The 22,685-nt window shown below is 43.0% G+C and overlaps 1 protein-coding gene across 14 annotated transcripts in view; it reads left to right on the top strand.

The window, feature by feature from the left end:
• Positions 1-3,994, top strand: part of LOC136114600 (netrin receptor DCC) — a 361,710-nt gene extending 357,716 nt beyond the window's left edge. For all 14 annotated transcript variants that reach the window (XM_071801689.1, XM_071801688.1, XM_071801697.1 and 11 more), the window contains one exon: positions 844-3,994. In XM_071801689.1, coding sequence (XP_071657790.1) covers positions 844-933 — 90 coding nt within the window. In that variant the 3' untranslated portion in view covers positions 934-3,994. The remainder of the gene's footprint in view (positions 1-843) is intronic.
• The last annotated feature ends 18,691 nt before the right edge of the window (positions 3,995-22,685 follow it).

The raw sequence follows: 22,685 nt of genomic DNA on the forward strand, positions 1-22,685 counted from the left end.
AACTACATGTTGTATATCACCTCTTTTCATCTACTCACACGGGAGAATTCTTTGCAGTGATTTGTCCAACATCTTGTTAGGGAATCCTTTTACGTTTTCAATCTAAAGGGCAAGAAAAAGGATTTGACGTGGGTACGGAGGGTTTGGTTTGCTGCCTGATGAATGCAGGACATGGTTGATTCCTGCTTTGTCATATAGAAAATATACATATATATATACTTCCGCATATCGGCGCAGGAGGATTCTCAGGTTTTACTGGGCTATTTGGCAATGCAAAGCACCTTATTTTATCCCAGCACAGCATTTTGCTCCCAGGAGCAACGTTGCTCAAGCTCCACAATTGTGAGGCCAATTATAGGCAACAAACTCATTGTTTGGTCAGAATTTGGGGAGAAAGGGTGAAATTGGGGGATTTTGGTTCTTTTTTGAGCTCGACTCAGGGCCTGATGTGTTTAGATGAGCTTTGGATGTCTCCCTTGGATGCTAAAGATGTTTCCCTAGTGGACACATGCAACATGAGGGATGGAGCTGGGAAACGAGGACTCGGGGAAGGGTCGTTAACGTTTCAGTTGCCCTAGTGTGGTCACCCCTGGTTTTCAGCTCATGTGTTGAGGTTTTGCCATCCAACCTGTAGGCATCAACCCATCCTTGAATGCTCTGGGGCTCTGAGCAACCTGATCTAGGTGAAGATGTCCCCGCTCATGACAAGGAGGTTGGGCTAGATGGTTGGACCTTCCAACCCAAACCATTCAGTGATTCTTTATCCCGGTGGGAGGAGCGCAGGAGGTGCTGTTGGACTTCCCTTCCCATCCCGCTTATCCGTGTGTGTTTGTTGACTCGCAGGTTTACGAGCAGGACGATCTCAGCGAACAGATGGCCAGTTTGGAGGGGCTAATGAAGCAACTCAACGCTATCACAGGCTCAGCCTTCTAACGGCTCTTGATGAAGCGCTAATTATCCCGGAACATTGCGGCATACCAGCATTTCACACATCCCACCCCCGGAAAATCATCTTGTTGCCGGTACAACTCCTTCAGTGCCAAGAAGATTCTTAAAGGAATGCTTAAAAAATAAAAGTAAGAAGAAAAAGGAAAGAATAATCATAGAAATGTTACGGAACTGTAGATCTGGCATCTCAGATGATGGAAACGGGTCGAGGCGAATGGCTTCATCACCGCGGAGTCGTAGCGATGCCACCGGCTTGCTCGTTTTGATCTCCTAGTCTTCGTAGAGCTCAAGTTGTCATGATTAACTCATGGTTTGCTCCGTAGAGGTTTGTAGCTCTTTGTCTAGGTCTAGTCTTACCTCACACAAGCCTGTGTTTAAACACAGACCGTGCCGCTAATGAGACGGTGTTGTAGGTCACTCGTTTAGGGTTGGGTTTTTTTAATTACCGACTACAAAAGCACCCCTTATTATCACGTCGCCGCGCCAAAAATGTGCGACTTCTCCCACAATGAAAAGGCAAGTTCCCCATTCCTTTTGTCAGCCGTCGCTCGTCTCGCGCGATGATGCCAAGAGGACGGAATGTGCGGTTTGCTCCGAGCTTCAGCTCGTAATAAACCACGTCTACCCGTGGCGGCCGATAAATTAATTAGGAAAGGTTTTCTACGAGGATAATATTTCCTGATTGCGATGGAGGGATCCATCTTGAGGGATCCCCTCGCGCTTTAGCGCGCGTCGCCGTGTTTATTGACAGCGATAACTGGCTGAATTGCCTAAATTTTGTGTGTGCACACGCTTTATTGCTAAATTTTCGGTGGCATTCAGCGGTAATCCCTGTTTATGCAGCTGAATCACCAACGGGGACCTGATTTGCATGTTTATCAGTTAGGAGGCTGTGAAACCCAATGAGAGAGTTGCAGCTGAATTATTCCATTCAGCTCTGCCTTTGATTTCAAGCTTGAGTGGGTCATAATTTTAGAAGAGTATGGAAGGGATAGGATCTTTACAACCTAATAGCTCCTTTTATTAGGTGGGTAATTATATGTGAATCTCCGAATAAAATATTTGGAGTAAAATGGCACTGCAACAGAAGTAATAATTCAGATTATTTTCTCCGGCCCCGTGCTGGAAAGGAAATGGGATGTCAAGGAGGAATTCAAATGCTTCATTAGAAACTCTAGCGCGTTTGTGAAAATGCTCCTTGAAAAAGGCCTTGTTATTCAATTTACTAAGATTTTAATGAAATATTTCTCCGGAGCAGGGAAATTTTGCTTGCGTGGGAGGCTGAGCTTTCAATTTCTAAAGATTTGTAACCGAAAACCTCTCCTTAAAATAAAACGCACCAGGCTTTCCCGATGAAAACCCAGCTCAGCTGGTAGACCCGGTAGAATCACGACCTCCATTGTAACTCCAAGAAAGAAGGTTTGAATGCAACTTTTCAGCAGCTCCCCAGCCTTATTTGCAGAGATTGAAATAGGGCTCAATCCCTGAGCTTCTTATTTTAGGAGCTTTGCCTTTAGTTTATTTACAGGAGCATCTTTTCATGAACCCTTCTCTTTCCAATGCGGTGCGGGTAGGATGCTGCACGTCTGGCTTGGATCCCTCCTTGACATTTTGAAAGTATAGATGATTCTTTAGAACATTTCTCCAGAGCCTCTGCACATGTTTACAGCCCCTTCTCACTCTCTTTGACATCTTTTGCCGAAAAGAAATAGCGCCAGCCACAAAATCTGAATAATAAGAGGCAAAACGATGGCGTGGAAGGATGGGAATGAGTTAATCATGATCCCTTGGGAAGCGTTGGGTGTTTTCTTCTCTGCTCGGAGCTGATGGTGCGATTCCTGCTGTAGCTCAACAAGGATGCTTCAAATCCATGAGCAGATGCTGGTACGTCCTGCCGTGATGGGACAGAAACCACCTTTAGCCACAACCATGGTCAATCCCAAAGTCAATGGAGATGAGGGAAGAGTTTTGCAGCAAGACGGCCAATCTGCAGCCCCCTCCGCCTCAATTCTGAGCTGGATCCTTGAAAGCTGGATGGAAGAAGGTTTATTATTTAAAAAATAATAGCTTTTCCTGTCAACTTCATCTCCCTGCATCCCCATCACCTGCTCAGCGTCCTGTCCTGTCCAACTGGCTTCTCGGAAGCTCTGTCACCTTCATTTTTGTTAACGTTCTCAGCAAAAGGCGTTGACCGCGTCTTCGTTCTGGTCGGGGTTGGCCGGAGAAGACAAGGCAGCCCCCGCGGACACGGATTTCCACGTCGGGACAAGGACCGATGCTGTTTTTATCCTTGTAAAATAGCCCCGGCGATTGCTCCGTCGGCGAATCGCCGCCACATTTGGGACGGGGCGGGGTGGGAGGGGTGGCCTTTTTATAAGTAATATTTAATTTATTCTTTTCGAGTCTTTTTTTTTGGATAATTTATGATAGACAAGGGATACCTGGCTGGAAAAAACTAAAGCAGGCTGTTAAAGCTGCAGTTGTGCCCATGGCCGTGAGTGCTGGGGAGGATTTGGGCAGCGGGGCCGTGTCGCCGGTCACCGTGTCACCCGTCACCACCGCCAAGCGCCAACTCCAGCCTGTTAGCCCAATGCCTTGGCACTGGGAAATGCCATTAAAAGGGCTTTGCGAGGTAATTCAACAATTCTTAGCATACTAGTGAGACGTTTTTTCTGCTAGAAATGGGTTATACTCCAGCTTTAACTAGCCTTAGTGTGGAAGAAAAATAAAGAAGCTTGTTACGAAAGGCCTAAAAATGACATTTGGAGCCTCTCAACGGTTTCTTTCAATTGTCGGACTCTAGCGTTGTTAACCAAATTAGAATAGCGACTGCAATATTTAAGTGTAAATCTTGTTCTATGAAAGGAAACCTGCTCACGGCTTCCGAAGCGATGACTGTTTCTACACACAATCTTGTATACTACTACGTGAAGACAAAGGGGGTTTTGTAATGCACTGTAGAACAGTCCCAGATTCATTTTTTTATAGAAAGGTTATTCCAATGGTGCATTTTTTTGTTTAAGAAATAAAGTTTTGATACAAATTCTCTCTCTTGGTCTGGCGCCTTGTGTCCCAGGACAAAAGGTCTTGCCCAAAACCAACGCCGTGGTTTATGGAGCCAGAGCTTTCATCTTTAGTTCTCAAACTTAATAACCCATTTATAGACGCCAGAGCCCTTTTTATGTTCTCAGCACGACCTTTTTCAGTATCGAAACTCCTTTTATTTCTATTGGCAGGTACCGAATCATCACGGCGAGCGAGTGGGAGGATTTTTGTGTTTGAAGATTGAGATGTAAAAAGAAATAAGAAACTCCCCCTGGAGTTCCAGGTATTTCCAGGGGAAAGGAGACACTGATTTCGTTTTATTCCTTCAAGAATTACCGCGTTTTTAAAAGAGAATGTGAAATAAAAGTCAAAAATAAGTTGAATAACCATTCCAATGACCCCAAATGCAAACTCTTGGGGGGTTTTGCCTTCACAGCACTTTGGAAATGTTGGGTTTTCTCCGTAAAAGGGGAATTTTCCCCTCAAATACCCACTACATTTAAACCCAAAGAAACAGGGCTATAAACCAGCCCAATGATTTGAGTTTGGATTTTAAAAGGCAGCATTCTCATAAATCTATCACGGTTCAGGATTTTATGGGTCAGGTGGGATTATTTTGTGTTCACGCACCCAAAGACATCGACCTCTTTGGGGGCCGATAAATTAAATCTAATGGAGCTTTTCATGTCAAGGAAAATAATGCTGGTGTAGGAAGTGAATCAGGGGATGGTTTAGAGGAAAATACTGGTTTTAGTTAAGCCCAACTGCCTGCAAGATCACTGTGGTTTTGTCCAAAGACCTTTAGCTTCACAATGGTCACAATGTGGGTTTTTGGATGTCCCTCACGTTGCTTTTCCCCATGTCTGGAAGAAAACGCTGCAGCCGGCCTGGAAATATTCAATTACCACAATTAACGAACGAGTCTCTTTGGCCAAGGTGTTGTTTTCCGACGTTGGGATCCAACCCAACGCCATCCCTGATGTTCCATCAAGGATTGGAGGCTTTGTTCTGCATCTTCTTGCATTTCCAGGTGGTTTCAAGCGGGACGAAGCGCTGGGAGCTGAGGGGTTCGCAGGAGCAGACAATATATAAAATAGAAGGTATATAAGCAACGAAAACCTTCTGACTTTGCTGAAAGCTCAAATGAGGGAATCAAACACCTTCCCAATATTTCCATTGGAAGACATGTAAGACCTTGGTTTGGACCTTGATTTGGTCTGGTCTACAATATGAGCTTTTTTTTGATTAACGTTTGCAAATAGAAACTTAACTTTCCAGCTCATGAGGTTTCATTTAGAAAAAGCAAGCCTGAGAAAGTAGAAACAATTGTATTTTGCTGCCGATGAGATTGGATTAAGATAATAGGGTCTTGTCTGAATCATTACACATTTCATCTGCAATTTGTTTTATACAATTTCAGTACTCAAAGCTCGGCATATTTGCCGTGCTCATTAAAAAAGGGCAAGAGGCACAACTTGAGCGCTGAAAAGAAAGTTGGTTGTGAAGAGAGAGATGATTACGTTGTAAGAACTGTTTTCCTTTGGACTTTAGAGAGCAGCGTAGGGGAAAGGGAGCTGGGGGTCCTGGGGCCAGCAGGGTGAGCATGAGCCAGCACTGGGCCCTTGTGGCCAGGAAGCCAATGGTACCTGGGGTGGGTTAGAAGGGGGTGGTCAGTAGGTCAGAGAGGTTCTCCTGCCCCTCTGCTCTGCCCTGGGGAGACCACACCTGGAATCTTGTGTCCAGTTGTGGCCCCTCAGCTCCAGAAGGACAGGGAACTGCTGCAGAGAGTCCAGCGCAGCCACCAAGATGCTGAAGGGAGTGGAGCATCTCCCGGGTGAGGAAAGGCTGAGGGAGCTGGGGCTCTGGAGCTGGACAAGAGGACACTGAGGGGGGACTCATTCATGGGGATCAATATGGAAAGGGGCAGTGTCAGGAGGATGGAGCCAGGCTCTTCTGGGTGACAACCAATGATAGGACAAGGGGTAATGGGTACAAACTGGAACACAAGAGGTTCCACTTGAATATGAGAAGAAACTTCTCCATGGTGAGGGTGTCAGAGCCTGGCCCAGGCTGCCCAGGGAGGTTGTGGAGTCTCCTTCTCTGCAGACATTCAAACCCGCCTGGACACCTTCCTGTGGAACCTCAGCTGGGTGTTCCTGCTCCATGGGGGGATTGCACTGGATGAGCTTTCCAGGTCCCTTCAACCCCTGACATTCTGGGATTCTTACACCTGTTTATGGGACTGATCTGGGGTTGTTGATGTATGTGAGCTATGTAATGTATGGCTGCTTCGTAGTGTCAAAAATGGAATAGATACAGCAGAAAGGTGGAGGCATCTCCAACTGTTGGACTTGATGATCTCGATGGTCTCTTCCAACCAAAATGGTTCCGTGATTCAATGGTTTTGCAGGTTGACCTCCAGCCCCACATCCTGAGGACTTCATCCCATGTATTATGGTTTCTTTTCTTAGTGCTCAAGGGTAGCGGTGCCTCCTCAAGTTGTTCTTTCTGCCACAAGCACGACAGCTCTGCAGAAAACACCAAGCAACGCCAAAACGAAGCCAACAGAGAGGACAAAACTACATTGTGATATAAAAACTATCACTAGGGTTATTGGGTTTGGTTTAAATTGGCTGTAGTAGCTGCGGTATATTAATGTCCAGCTAAAGGAAGGCCTAATACAAGCATAAATCTTCGGAAATATTTATAGCACGCATGTCTCAACATGGCCTGTATTTATAGGCAAACCGTTTAAATGAATATCTGATAAGGAAAAAGACTATTAAGTCGAGCAAAATCTTCCTTTCCCAGCAGGGCTCCAGTGAGTATTGGAGCAGCTAAAGGAATAAATCTGCTTGGCGCTAATATATCAATGCTGCATGTTCTATCAACTTTTCATGCAGGAGAATATAAATATCTGACAAAGAAATAATCCTATTAAAGAAGAAAATTGACTGCAACTCCGAGCCATATGGAGAACAAGTTTTGCAGTGTTATCTGCTGGCTCTTTGATTCTCTGTCTTTGCTAACTTATTTTTTAGCTCCTTAACCTTAGGGAACCTTTTCTGAAGGCATCTCCATTTCAAGCAAAATAGCCATCAAATCTTTCCTTATTCTAGAAAGGATTCTAACCCGGCTTTAAGGGGTTATTTTATACGTGTTGTTTAACTTTGGATATTGCACCGATCGGTGGCTTAGGCGGCAATGTTATAACCCGATGCATGAATCTAAGTGGAGAAAGAAGGGGTAGACGTGCTCAGAAAGCTTTGTATTAAGAAAAAGCTTGGTGGAAAATGGGCAGGGAAAGGTTGAGCTGGAGGTTAAAGGTCCCATACGAGCGTCTTCATCCCCGCGCAAAGACGGGGATCATTACCAGTTAAAACGTTTCTTCTCAATGACGTTATTACTTTGATATTTTGTTTTCATATAGTTTCTTTTGCTGTACATCATCTTCCTCTCACCTCCTTTCCCTTTGCTTTCCCTCCCTTCTTTCATCTTGAAACATAAATCAGACTTAGAAAACCAAGGCGACCTTCACTGCTTTGTGAAGAAACAGGAGGCTTGTTTATAAATAGGGAGTAATAAATAGACTATAAACCACTATAAAAACCACGGAAGCTGTGATTTCTTTTAGCCTTTTCCATTCTTCCCGAAAGTAAGTTTAATACAGACTCATTTCCAGTGCTGAAACACAGCAGGAAAGTCGATCAGGGGAGCAGATCAAGACGTAACCATTAATATTAATGATCCAGAACTATTCACTTCCACTGCAATCCCCAGTGCCCGAGCTGGCTTGCCTCCCAGTAAATTCAGTTCGAGATTCATCCTTCGGTGTCCTTAGGCCTTTTTGATGGTGACGAGCGCCGTTTGACCCGCTAAGCGAGAGAAAGAAGGTGCCGGTCGGTGGGTCTCATTTGAAGTGGAAATGACACCTATAGGTGCTGTGTGAGTGTAAATCCACAATTATTCGTACGCCCATCCAGCTAAACTATATAAACTATGAACTCATGCATAGATGAGAAGAAATACCCATTTTCCCCTTATTTTAGGCAACTTACGTCTCCTTAATGTGTTATTCAAGCTTCATCTTGAAGCAGCTGAGCGTCTTTCTTCTGCCTCTATGTTTGAAAATCACATTGCTCACAAAAACTCCAATTAAAAAGTTTTTATTTTGATCTATATTCATAGAAGGGACGTGAGGTTTCCCGTTTAAGGACAAAGCTTCTCAGTGATAAAGATGTTGCCTTTATGTGGGTTATCACACCTACCGCTGGCTTCTTTTACATTGATCACAGAAGAGGGAAAATACCGAACTGCTTGACTCTTCATGTGAATGAATAAATAAGAGAATGAATAAATAAGAGAACTTAGACCTGGATTGCATTCGCTGCAGCTGGTGGTAGAAACGCTGTCGTGGGCTGAGGAGGTGAATGATGTAGGTGGTGAGGATAATATCTCTCCATTTGACCAAGTGATGTATTTAGAACTGAAGAACGATAGCTCTGAATTGAACTCCCAATCAGCTAAACCATCTGAGAGATGGTTGGTACCTGGAAGTAAAAGGGAAAGACTACCAGCCAAGAGAAAGCCCAAAACTGTTCTTGGAACAGCTAAGAGTTAGAAAACCCGTGCTAAATCTACCTATGTTCGCTTATTAAATTAAATTAGATTTCGAAATACCTGTTGTTCTTCCAGCTTGCTCAGGGGAGATAGCGTTACATGGCCAGGCAATTACAACGCCAAGCATGAGAAATTCTATACATTAGAAATAGACACGTGAGGCACACAGAACAAAGGGCTCGGAGGACAACAGCCTCCTGTAAACCCAAAGGGAAGAGAAGAAATCCCAGGTGAATTAATTATAGTTGATAAAGAAGACCATAGAGATGAGGCCTGAGGCCTGAGGGATGTCAGGCCCCAATCCTCCAGTGTGGTATATACAGCTAAATTGTGCTTCCTCGTGGGGTTAGAACATAAAAAGGAACAAAAATATGATGTGTCAAGAAGTATCCCTGGGGTTTTAAGTAGGTCCAGGTGTTTCACTTATACAACTAATTGCAGGAGTACACAAAAATCTCATCTGCAATACATGCCCGGTGGTCCAAGCACCCATGATCCATCTTAGACCAGTGCCAGAGCTGGTCCTTAATTGACAAACTGCTCTTTAATTGGTGTCTGCCCAGGTGGTAAATCTCTGAGATTCATCACATATTTACTGTGAAATCAACGGGTTTCATAGACCAGATACAGGTAAGGATCCTTTGAACTTGATCATAGTATCTTTGGGAAAAAAATGCCCAATTTTCATAGCAATTTGTTTCGACTCTAACTCGCAGCGAGCAGATTTAAAGACTGCAAAAAATACAATGCATTAATATTTTACCTCTCTGCCTCCTTAACACCGAACTGCATTAGCTAACGATGCCCGTATGGCCCTTGTAAAGAACACGAGTTCATTAGCCAGCACTCACAGCTCCGGCCATCAAATCCAGGTTGTGGTTTTATGGACATACTAGACATGAGTTGCTAACTCTGCCAGCTTCCAGCTGATGTTATTCTTCAATAAAATTCAAAGCTGCGATGGATTTGTCGGTGTTATTATCAAGTTCCTAGTGCGAATATGGGGCCGAAAGCACTGCGAAACCTTATTTACAAGTGTAATTGAAAAATGTGGTGGTTGATATTTTTGCACCCAGACACCATCCCTCTTTTTCATCCCTATATATCTGTCATTCCTTATTGCTTTTAATGCTTATGTGATCATCCCTGGCGTGACCGTCCATGGAGAGGTTGAGGACACATGAGGAGGGGACACATAAAATGCATTGGGTAGGAAACAACCCTTAGAAAATCTAGATCTCCAAAAGGAAGATGAGTGTTCACCCAATTATGCACGATGGGGAAGGGAACTTTCCTGATGGCTGCTTGAGCAAGGGAACATTTTTTACGGCAGTATCCACTGAATTAACTTTATTTGCAACATTAGCCTTATTTCTTCATCGGAAAGACTTCCACATGACTTGCGGTGCTTTCTCGTTGGTCTGCATGTCTTGTCAGGATCAGACTTAATTGCCTTGCCTTTCAATGTTTTAAAAACTAACCTGCCTCTCAGGCTTGCCTGAAAGTTGTGTTGGCATGGTTACCCAACCCATCACTTCATGACTATTGATTGCGTTCCTCGGATGGCTTGAAAGCCATAAATTCACTAACTAATACTATCTGTTGAATTGAGAGCTGGAATTATAGCATAAGAAATAGCTGCTAACTCTAGAAACCGTGTCCAAAAATGAGAATTGCGGATCAGCTCATAGAATTCTTTTAATGGCCGTTGCAAGAAATATTGAAGCTGAGGGGAGCCAGCGCGTCGACCTCGCATTGAAATGCAGATGTTTGAGCGTTGTGCAGATGAAATCAGTCAAGCTGTTTGTATTTAGGAGAATGAAAGCAAAGGAATTGTGGTCCAGAATCGGAGCAGAGCCAGACGTGATGCTGCACCCTCATTTTGACCCTTGTGTCAGAGAGGGTCCAACCGCCATGGGGTAACGTGCCGATGAGCCCTTTTCCTATAAATATGCTTGAATGAGGGGTTTTCAGAACTAAAAGCTTATTAAACGGTGTCATCCCTTAACTCCTGTGGAGCAGACAATCCATGGACCTCTTCCCACAGCCATGATCACAAGGATTGGTCCTGCTAGGCCTGACTTTACTCCTGCGGTGCCAATTACAACCGCCGGCTGCTTCTTCTCTGCTTCTCGCTGTTGTTTTCCAGTCTTAGCACCTCATCAAACAACGTCCCGAAGGGTGAAAGGCTGATGTTCTCCTCGCACCACCATGTGTCAGCTCGCAGCAAGAAGCTACGCTGGAGTTAACCCTCCGGTAAAAGAGTTCCCGTGCGCAAGAGCCTTCCCTGCATAATCAGTCTTGATTGCTATTTAGTGGTTGGAACAGAGAGCTGGTAATTAGGACTCCTGGGTACTATTTTCAGCTCTGTCAGTCAGTTCTTCTGTGACCTTGGGCAAGCCACTTATCCTTTCTCTCCATCGATGCCTCGTCTTACCTGTCTGGAAGGAAGTAATAGTACTTCAAAACCAGCTTTATTGGGGAAGGTGTGAGATTGTATTTTCACCCTCTACTTTCATAAGGTGGGACAAGGGTGATGGCTTTTAACTGAAAGGAAGGAATCCCTCACCATGAAGGTGGTGAGACACTGGAACAGGTTGTCCAGAGATGCCCCATCCCTGGAGTGTTCAAGGCCAAGTTGACTTTGGTCAACCCAGTCTAGTAGATGTGTCCCCCATGGTGGGCATGGTGGATCTAGATGATCTTCAAGGTCCCTTCCAACCCAAACCATGATTTCCATTCCCATAACAGATCAGGGGAAATCTAGAAGAAATATAGAGGATCTGTCTTACTGTGAAATTACGATGACTGGATAAAGACTCCAGTATAACCCAGTAACTGACTTCATGACCTCCCAATGTCCTTATTTCCTATGGGCTTTGTTGAAGACCCATTTGTGGGTTTCATGAGCAATTCCACAGCCCAACTTCTGCTGCGCTATCTGACGTTTGGGAGATGAGAGGTTGGTTTTGCAAAGGGGCAGCTGAGTGGTGTAAAAACCAGCTGCAGTCAAAACCCGAGGCCAATTTTAAATGCACTTTAAAAATTAATCTTGTTTGGAGGAAATAGCATTTCCACACATTCCTCTTCATGCGAATACCTGACTATCTCCTGCCTACTGCTCCATCTTCTCCTCAATAAAGGTAAAGAAACTTTATTTAATGGAATATGAAGTACTGGTGAGGTTTGTTTCTAAAGTGTAGGCAATAGGGCAAAGAAGTAGACTCGATGCATGGAGAACAAACCATCCGGGAACTTCAGTAGTACCTTTAGGACCCCAAAAATTATGGAATTTGAGGATAAAAAATGAGATCTTGCACTTGATTCAGCACCAGATTGAAGCACCCAGTGGAGGGTAGGTTGACATATGTTATTTATTGGTGTCTTGCATGGAAGCGCTTCCATATTAATCAGTTCTTGAATGGTTGGTAGGTTGAACATCCCGTTGCTGAAGTTCAGGAAAGGGGTCAAAAAGGTGTGTAAGAGATGGTGGAAAAGGTGTGTATGAGATGGTGGAAAACGTGTGTACAAGATGGTGGAAAAGGTGTTTAAGAGATGGTGGAAAAGGTGTGTAAGAGATGAGGTGACATTTCCTTGGCAAATGGAGAAGGCAGAAGTCATCTCAGATGTTTAGATGAAAGCTTGGAATCAGATAGAAAACAAAGGGCAGCTCTTGGTACAAAACCTTCAATCAAGCTACACAAAATCAGAATATTATCCTTTCCAAGTGTTCGCCTCTTTAAAATGTTCACTTTTAATCAACATTTTGGTCCGAACTATCTTCACGCCAACAGATGTTGAGCGAGGCCGAGGAGAACATGACCTTCATGGCCTTCAGAGATGGAATGGTGAAGATGGTTCTTCTTCCATCCCTGTTCTTTGAGGGTGTTTCTTGGGGAGGAACTGGCACCATCTCAAGCGGGAGGGAACATCTCAGGACTGACAACCCGCAGGGAGACCTGAAGTAATGAAAATGTTGACCAACAAGAGGAAATCATCCATCATCACCACTCGAACCCTTCAAGGCTGAATTCCAGCCGGAATCCCGAATGTGCCAAGTACCGCCTATTAGGTTCAGCGAGATGAATTTGTATTTAGGCTTTTGACAGATTCTGGATATATTTTGCGCAGGAATGGCGGGGAAAGAAGCGAAGGAAGAGCTGACATACCAACGTTAATTCCTTCAGCACTGGCCGTGTCACCGTTTGAACGAAAAGGAAGAAATAGATATATTTTGTTAAATAAACCGCTGTGTTTTCTAGTCGAGAGCAACAGCTTGTGTGTCTTTGTACCAGCTGGAAGAAGCAGGGTATTAATCACAGCGTTGGGTCAAGAATCCTCTAGGCTTTTAGATGCTTTCTGACCTCCGAAACCCCGGCTGCTTGATGAGATGCTGTGGGTTACAGCATTTTACCCAACACTTAGAAGAAAACCAAGGAAAACAGCCATCACTGGAGGTTTTTTTTAAGGAACAAATCATGTCAAACAAATCTAATTTCCTTCCATGACAGGGTCATGGCCTTGGAGCTAAAGCAGAAGCAGGAGATGGCTACAAAACCACTTAGAAAAGCTTTTAGCAGCGCATCACCTCGTGTTCGGAGAAGAAAGGGATGCAGAACGGGCTCTGCCTTGTGGGAGCCTCAGGGAGCTCAGGAAAAACACCCAGAGAGTGCTGATGATGTATTTCTGTGCACTTTTCTTTATAAATGTATATGTTGGAGAGCTACTGGCCTGGTCTACTCGCTTCTGGCTCCTGCTGTCACCCCTAACATCCTCCCATGAAAGCGTCCAATCCTGATTTTAATGTTATATATATATATATATATGTATATATATCTTGCACCCTCCAAAAGAAAAAATTCAATACTCCAAGTAGCGCGTCCTCTATTATATAAAGAAATTTGCTTTACGACCGTTGAGGACCCAGCTCCTCACCATTTTTCCAACTCTTTGGAAATGCCTTCTCTTGTGGCTATAAAGGTTTTATTTCCTGGGAAAGCAACACACGCAGTTCATAGGGTTTTATGGATCCTTTAAGAAAACGCTTTGTGCTCTGAAGCAGGTAAAGCGTTGTATTTTTGTCCCTCTTTCAGGAAGAAAAGGACAGAGAATGTTAATGGTATGGAAAGATGATCTCACTATATAATTACGATGGTTTTTAGCGAAGTTTCAAATGTTTAATGGGCACACCTAAGCCTGCAGCAAGGTGGGTGCAAGATTACACTTGGATAAATACATTGGATAAATCAGAGTGTATTCTCCGTACGGAAGAAACACATTAAGCCAAATTTTCAGCGGTATGGTTGCCATATTTTACCTATATATTCACCACACTTTTCAGCAGTACGGTTACCGTATTTTCCCTGTATATTCACCACCTGTTCAGCAGTACGGTTACCGTAATTTACCTGTATATTCACCACATTTTCAGTGGTACGGTTACCGTATGTTACGTGTATAGTCACCACATATTCAGTGGTATGGTTACCGTAATTTACCTGTATATTCGCCACCTTTTCAGCGGTACAGTTACCGTAATTTACCTGTATATTCGCCACCTATTCAGTGGTACGGTTACCGTATTTTCCGTGTATATTCACCACATTTTCTGCGATATGGTTACTGTATTTTCCCTGTATATTCGCCACATTTTTGGTCGTACGGTTACCATATTTTCCACGTATATTTGCCACCTTTTCAGCGGTACGGATACCGTATTTTACCTGTATATTCGCCACCATTTCAGCAGTACAGTACGCATATTTTACCTCTATATTCACGGCCTTTTCAGTGGTACTGTTACCGTAATTTACCCATATATTCACCACCTTTTCAGTGGTACCGTTACCGTAATTTACCCATATATTCACCACCTTTTCAGTGGTACCGTTACCGTAATTTACCTGTATATTTGCCACTTGTTCAGCGGTACTGTTACCATATTTTACCTGTATATTCGCCACATTTTCAGTGGCACGGTTACCGTAATTTACCTGTATATTCGCCACCGTATGTTCAGCGGTACGGTTACCGTACTTTCCATGTATATTTGCCACATTTCAGTGGTACGGTTACCATATTTTCCCTTTATATTCACCACATTTTCAGCTGCACGGTTACCGTAATTTACCTGTATATTTGCCACCTTTTCAGTGGTACGGTTACCGTATTTTCCCTGTATATTCACCACCTTTTCAGCGGTAAGGTTACTGTAATATACCTGTATATTCGCCACCTTTTCAGTGGTACGGTTACCGTAATTTACCTGTATATTCGCCACCTTTACAGGGGCTTATATTCCAATGATTGGTTAAAAACCAATTACCTAGAGGTAATTCTGGTCCGAAACAAGCTCACAGAACTGTTTTCTATCAGTTGCCCATTCAAACAATACAAAAATTCAATGTGGATGAGAATGCCGCGTCGGTTTCCTTAAACTACCATTTTATGACTTTGCACTTTAATTGGACATTGCGGATAAATCGCTTTTAAAAGCTTAAAACCAACATTTTCATCAGCTTAGAGTAACTGGTATTTTGTTCCGAGCAACTGAACAAACACGTTGGGCTTTTTCTTCCTCCCAAACGGCGCTGGCACGTTATATGGGCCAAGCAGATTCACCTAAATTGTATATTGACTGAAATGAAGTGAAGATAAGTTCTTGCAGAAGGGAATAGGTAGAATGTAGTTGATTTGTTGATGAGAAGAATTCAGTCTCTTTCTGTTGCGGAAGTCACTTGATGTTAAAAAATGATCGATGTCCCCATGAGAGCGTTGAGTGGAGGGTTCTTCCCACTCCTCCCTGCACCGATGGGCTTCTCCGGGCACTGGTCCAGAATGGAACGACTCTATCTCCAGATCATTTTTTACAGCTGATGGTTGCAACCACCAGGGATATTTTTAAAAAGGGACGATGTCCGATTCGCTGTCAAACAGAGACAAACGGGGCTGAGTCTAATGGGGTGAGTGGGCATGGAGATCCCTTGGCGCTAACACCATCAATCAAGAGTCGGGTTGTCTCCAGTCAAGGAAAACAAGAAAGCGCAAGGAAAGCAAGCGAAGCGTAGGTTCCTCTGGTGCGGGGACGAGGATTGCTAAATGTTTGGCCACGGTGAGAGAATAATTGGCCCTGACAATCCAATCTGCAAGTCTCAAAGTCCAGGGGCATCCCCCCGCTATTTCTGCCTTGCCCACCGCGCTCTTCATTCAACTTCACGGAGAGAAATGCAACATATATCCTCTATCAATATGCTAATATTTTGATTTCTTTTCCTTCCTGCACCCTCCTTTACGAATTATCCGACACTCACACAATACTGAGGATTTATTTGTGCGTTTTTTCCACTATGCATTCCAACGAAAGCGAAGGAGCGTTAATGAATTACGCTATTTATATTCATCCCTCTTTAATATAACTGTCTTAATCAGCTACCATGCAAACGTTGGTACCTCCCTTGTTTTTTCTTGTGTTTTGCAATGGCAATAGAAATGCCTCCTAGGTTTTTACTCAACGATTTGTGCCAATAGATGTCCTTTATCTTAATGGCATTGCTTCAAATATCCTACAGTGCAGACACAATGGGAGATTTAAACACCAGCCGCTCATCCCAATGCTCAGGAACTCAATGTAGGGCACAGAACTTGGGCTGCAAAACACTCTGGGTTTACAACGCTGCTTTTTTCACTCAGATTTTAGGCAGAGACAGCAGAAAGAAAGAAATCAAACCCCTTAGTTAGTGACTCAGGCTTTCAATATGAATTACAGATCAGCTCGGGAGCTACGTGCTACCCAGCAAAACGAATAGCAAATCACATCAGCTATTCAGTAGGAAATGTCTAAATTAGTTGTTTCTTACAGACACGAGCTTCTTGCTCGAGGCTGGAGGGGAATTTTCATATGCTTAAAAACCTTGGCTTGCACATTACGGGGCGTTTAAAAAGGGATTAGTCAAAGTGCTTTTAAATGGACCCGACGAGAAAATAGCGCATCTGTTTCCAGCGCAATGTTCTGCATTTCTGCATTTGATTCCTTCGGAAATTTTGTCTTGATTTACAGGCAATATTGGCAGGCAGATTAGATGACCTAGTAGGATTTATTGTAATGGCTGCTGTTGATAATCCATGAGTGATGAGTCGGTGAATTGGGCAGTTAGAGGGTTATCCTGCCACCGTATCAGTCTATTCAACCCCTCACTTTCAATCAAATGATCGATAACTCATTAGCCACCACCTATTTAACTGCAGAGCAGCAAGGAATTGATGTCGCTAGTCAGGAGGCATATAGGCATGTTCAATAATGATCGCAGACCTTCAAACAAAAGATGTAAAACAAATACATGTTAATTTTATGTGACAATTCGCCTGCTACTTTGATACTGTACCAACTTCGTAACAAAGGATAGAATTTTATTCAGTGAGTTGTGCTTAATTCACTTTTTTGTGACATTGGAAAGTCTCAGAAACTGATGCCAAGAGACCGTTCTTACACACGACACTTATTTCTTTATTCCATTCCAAACCGACACGCTCTCTTTACCACTTCTTCACATATTTTGATCGAGCACTGATGAGAAGCACTTAGATCCCTATTTTTTTCTTAACTGTGAACTTAGGGGAACTAAATTCAGATTTATTTTCTCCTAATTCCACACGAAGCTTTTCCTGTGTCGTCATTTCCATAGGGAAGACCCATCTATGGAAGGATACCAAGCCAACCACATCTTGGTGCCGAAGAGCTCAGTATACGAGCAGATCTCATCTCCGAAAAACAGAGCCAGCAATTCCTCAGCTGCTCTCATGTGCTGGTCTAAAATGTGCTGAATATTTGCGAACTAAATGGGCCATTTCAGAATGACTCCCAGAAGATTGACTCAAATCGTTGATAGCAGCCATGGCGAACCATCCCCATCCCAGCAGATATCTAGCAATAAAGCTTTGATTTAAAAAAAAACCACCCACCCACCTTTAATTTAAAAGATTTGCGGGTCGTTTTACAGGCTACATCCTTATTGATTGATCTTTTCATAGAATCATTTTGGTTGGATGAGACCCTCAAGATCATCGAGTCCAACTGTTAACCTAACACTGGCACTCAAGGAAAAATTCATGTGAAATGCAAAGATTTCAGCATGATAAAAGAAGCAAGTTATTGTATAACATTAAAAATAACCAGTATTTTTACAGGAAATATGTTGTTATATACATACTTTTTTGGAATTGTCTTCTGTGGCCTGTTTGGCCAAGGTAGAAGTCAGACTAACACGCAGATCAATATAAGAAATATATCTAGCAAAGATCAATATTATGGCAGAGAGCTTTGCTACTTAATGCCTGGACCGAGTCTTCATGAGCAAAGACAAAAACAAGGGACCAGATGAGCCATTTGGGGTTGGTGGTTTTATTAATGATGTGATATCTCAGCCTTGGCCAGTTATTTGCAGTTTGATGGGGATGATGCTCCCGTATATTCTATACCGGGGATATATTCTATACCGGGGATATATTCTATACTCTTAGATACTACAAGAAATCAGGGTTTATTCCAAATCACAGACTTTTCCAACTGCTTTATGAGCAGAATCTCATGCTAAAAAAGGGGCAATGGGAGTATGGCAAGTAGAGTGACGCTGCATCATTTCCAAGTGAAAGAAATTGAGCTTTGCTACATAGAATGTAGAACTTTCCATTATCCACAAAGTTGTTGTGTTTTCCTCTCGAGTGATCTGAAAGGCTGAAGTACCTCTGAAAAACCCAAATCGAAAGAGCCAGATCCCCATTTTCATTCGAGAGTGTTCAGGAGCAAAACTCTGCCTTGATTGCTTTGAGTGGAATTCTAACAGTTCCGTATTCTTCTTCGTAATTGGAAATTTCCTTCTTGGAGGCTTTCCACAAGCTCATCCTTTTTTATCCCTATCCAGAACGCATTTCTTAGCAGAACACCAACTTAAATCCTCTTTCTTTGGAGAGACACTTGGCTCTACCACCTCTTCCATCTATTTTTTGATTGTCACAAGTGTGTTCCCATTGCCACTCAGCAGCAGTAGTGCCCTTGAATCATCTTGAAGCTGCATGAGCACTTGAGAGATGAGGCTTTCAGTTAATTAGATTTTGCTGCCTAAACTGTGAACTTTCTCATCACTTTCCCTCACTGTCTTGGCAAAATTTGCAGACTCTTAATTCCCTTTTCCATGGGGAGGTGGTAATGCAGAGAGTGCCTTGCTCAGCATTAATCTACAACAGCTTTCCTCCAACCAAGGGCGCAGCCGGAGTTACAGCACAAATTGCTCTAAAACCCCAAGATTAGAGCCTTAACGATCAATTTAATTCTCCTTTAAACTGGCTTTGTTTGGCAGTTTGTTTTTTACTGCCTCGAAAGTCTTGCATTTCACTGGAAAAAGCTTCGCTTAATGGATTTGAAAATTCCGCCCCCAATTTCTGCGCCTTGGTGGGAAGGAATAGAAAAACGGGAAAGCCGGAGCTCAAAGACAACGATGCTCTAACTTATCTTTGCTCATCTTGCCTTCACCTGTTTTCTACTCCTCTGCAGGTGTGGAAAACCCACAGAAGCACATTTAGGATGATAAATGGTCCAGCATCGGTTTTGGAGAGGGGAATTTGTGGATGTAGGGATATTACAGACCCGCCTCAAGTTGCTTGAGCATCGACCATTTCCCTCAGCTTGACTCCTTTGGAAACACTCCAGGATTTTAAACCTTCTACAGTAGAATTAAGCCTCACTTATGATCACTAAAACCTCTGTTCAGAAATACTAAAAATGCTGCTCTTAGTAGCAAGAATCTCGCCAAGGACGTCTCTCATTTATCCGCAGTCTGTCCAATTACCTGTGATGAAGTGCGTATCAAATTTTGGATAACGCGGCTTGCTGAACCATCCCCGTATCTTTCCTGCCCATCAGCTGACCTATCTGATTGTGACAAGTATCCTTTTGTTTCCCATTAATCAACGTAACAGCTTGCTTAATAATTTCCTGGCCTGTAATTTAGATTATTTAAGCTTTTTTCTCTCTATCATAAGCCTAATGGGCACAGTCGGGATCATGATGAAGAGCAAAGCTCCTGACAAATGGCGTCTACCTCGTGAACTTTAACAAGCGAGTTTGCAACGGCGATGAACGATGAGGTGCAGCTCGATTTAAATCAAACGGAGACACTTTCCAAAAGACCAATACTGAAATTCCAGCAAGCGTCGGAAAATTTGCCAGGGACAGAGGGCTGAGTATAATGGAAAGTTAGCAGAAACTATTTCGAAAGCAAATTGTGACCATGGAAGTGGTTTTTTGAGGGGTTTTTTCATTGTTTTCACCTTTTCTAAATTCATACCCGCTAACTACAGGAACCTAGAAGAGTCTATATATTGATTACGAGGATGCTGAGTGAAACTATTCGTGTCTGACTTTCCCCCAGTCAGCAGTTGCAGGAACTAATCACGAATTTCCTATGGTAATCGCGTCATTTGGTTTGTGTCTTTAAGAACGTGATGCCCTGATTAATAGGCCATCTGATTTTGTTATGCATCCCTTAAGTTATTGAAGCAATTGCAGCCTGAATCTGGTAATTACACTGGGTAAATTCGAGTTGTTTTAGTGCTGAACTGTGTTCACAAGGCTGTAATTTAAAGTTTTGTGACTTTCTTTTGCATTTATCCGGCTTTTCCTCGAGTGTTCCCCATGCAAGATGAAACCTCACTCCCATAAAAACTCGTACCCTTGTGTTTGTTCCTATGTACCCTTCCTTTTTAAGCCAATCTCCTTTTGTCCCCAAGTGCTACTTGAGTACAGAAAACCAGCTTTTTTTTAGCTGTTTCTGCTGTAATCATGTGAATTTAGTCTCAGTTCTAGGATTTATGCTCCGCATTCTTTTGTGTGTGTGAAGAAGATGAAATTTGAGCAATAAGATTACTCAATAATAAAATTCAGGCTTCTCATCTAAATCTTAAACTTGAACTGGGCGTAATAGTCAAGAATAACGATGGGAGTAATACAAGGGAATGCATAACAGTCCATAATACCCCCTGCTGCAAAATACAGTGGAGAAGTGCGAGTTTTCATGCAATATTAAATACTTTGCAAGCGTAGTTCTCCCTGTTAACCGTCCTTGTTGTCACTGTTGTTTATTATAAATGTGTGCGGTGGGATCTGAAGGGAAACGCGATGTTTGCTGGAGAGAACTGTTCCTTCACCTCATATCTCCGTGGACCTTCAGCTGCAAAACCATCAGGGCCAGAAACAATAAAAGAACTTTTTAATAACTGTGAAATGTTGGGCCCCTCGAGTAGAAACCAAATCCTGGGGTAGGTAACTAAGCTTCACGCACAATATGGCAGGAAAGCTGGGAGCCCCTGAGCAGAAATGCAAACCAGGTCTAGGCTGCTCTTGGGGGCATCATCTTTATCTCAATTCAAAAGCCAACGTCTTCTACAGGAAAAACATTAAAGATTCTTAAGCGTGGCAGAAAGCGCCGAGGCAAATATGCTTGGTTTTCAGCTCAGCTTTGGCTTTTATACCAGGGATTGATGTGTGGCAAAGGGAATAGGCCAGATATCAGAGATCCTTTTTCGGTGTGTTGTAAGTTTTAGGCAACAAGTTCTAGTCCCTTCGTTGCCTCCTGCAACGCATCTGGAGAGTTGCCATCCGGCCATTCTTTTGTCTGGAAGGGCCCACAACACCCCAGAAGTTTTCTTCTGCGTTGAACTCCGAAATACCGCGTTTAAATATAGCAACTATTATTTAAAACCTCTTTTTTGTTGGCGTTGCTCAACAACTTGTCTGTAATGAAGGATTTACTGCTCACGGGCTTCCTTGCAGATGGAAGCCGGAGCATCAGTCAAAGCGGCATCCGGTCAGGTACACGTTGGCCAAGGCAATGACAAATTATATGCCAATCTGCTTCGTTATTTTGAACACCAACAAAGTCCTGCAGCATTCACCAGGTCAGAGCATAAAAGGCGGTGGAATGGTTCAGGGATTCCAAATTAAAACAAGAACTGTGGCGTGAGCGGTTCGGTAGATGCTGTGTGTCATGGTTGGGTTTTGGGCTATCGCGCGGCCCGGTTCACATCGAGTGCAACGCGTTGGGGTTGCGTCGTCTCCCATCACAATCTCCCAAGATGCTGAACAGGTTGACAGATGTTGGGCTATCTGCCTGAAAGCCTAAATTTTCTCTTCACGAGAAACATATATATATATATTTTCAGCAAGGTTCCAGTCCAAATTTCAGTCCAAGTCCCAATCTATCAAATCAAATCCTTCCAAACAATAAATATGTAAAAACATGGTATTTAAAAAAGAATAGAGATCCTTTGCATACACCACTGCGCTTAACGCATGAATGTAGGTTCACTTTTCAGCTGATATTATTTAAATCCAAGAATGAGGATCATTTCCAGCCTTGAGATCGGTCAATAAAGCTCATCCACCTTCTGAAAGATGCTCCAAACATCTTTTTGTGCTTCACCTTGCAGCAGGTGAATGAAAATTTAATTTTCGGCAGGAAATGCATCTGTGATGGAAGCAGAATATCAATCACTACATCTCCAGATCGTGTCAATAATTCATCTGTTTGCTACGAGTTCATGTTGGCTGTAAGAAATGAGACATTTCCCACATCAATTTGAATACTTTGCCTCCCTTTCACCCCTTGCAATGAAATTGTGCTTTGTTTTGTGTTGGTTTGGTGCTTTTTTTTTTGTGATGATGCTGCCAAAATTCTGATCACTTCGGAGCTCTAAAGAGAAAATTAAATTAAAAAAACCTAAGTAGATGTAACTCAAGCTCTAACATAAAGTAAAACATGCTCCAAAATCCTTTAGTGAGGAGGTGTCCTGACTATGTAGCACCAATGAATTTATCTACCTACAAAATCATCTCTGCTGCTCTACCTATGGCCCAAGTGGTAGCACTGAACGTAGACTTTATTAAGGAAAAATGAGATTAAAAGAAGTTGCTCCCCTCCATAATCTACCTATTGCAAGGGAATAATTCATAATGAACAGACACAAAATTAATTACCAAGCACCCGGCCGAACAGCTGTGTGAGATTCACCTGGTTGAAATT

The sequence above is a fragment of the Patagioenas fasciata genome, chromosome W (genome assembly GCF_037038585.1).
Source record: "Patagioenas fasciata isolate bPatFas1 chromosome W, bPatFas1.hap1, whole genome shotgun sequence".
Lineage (NCBI taxonomy): Eukaryota > Metazoa > Chordata > Aves > Columbiformes > Columbidae > Patagioenas > Patagioenas fasciata.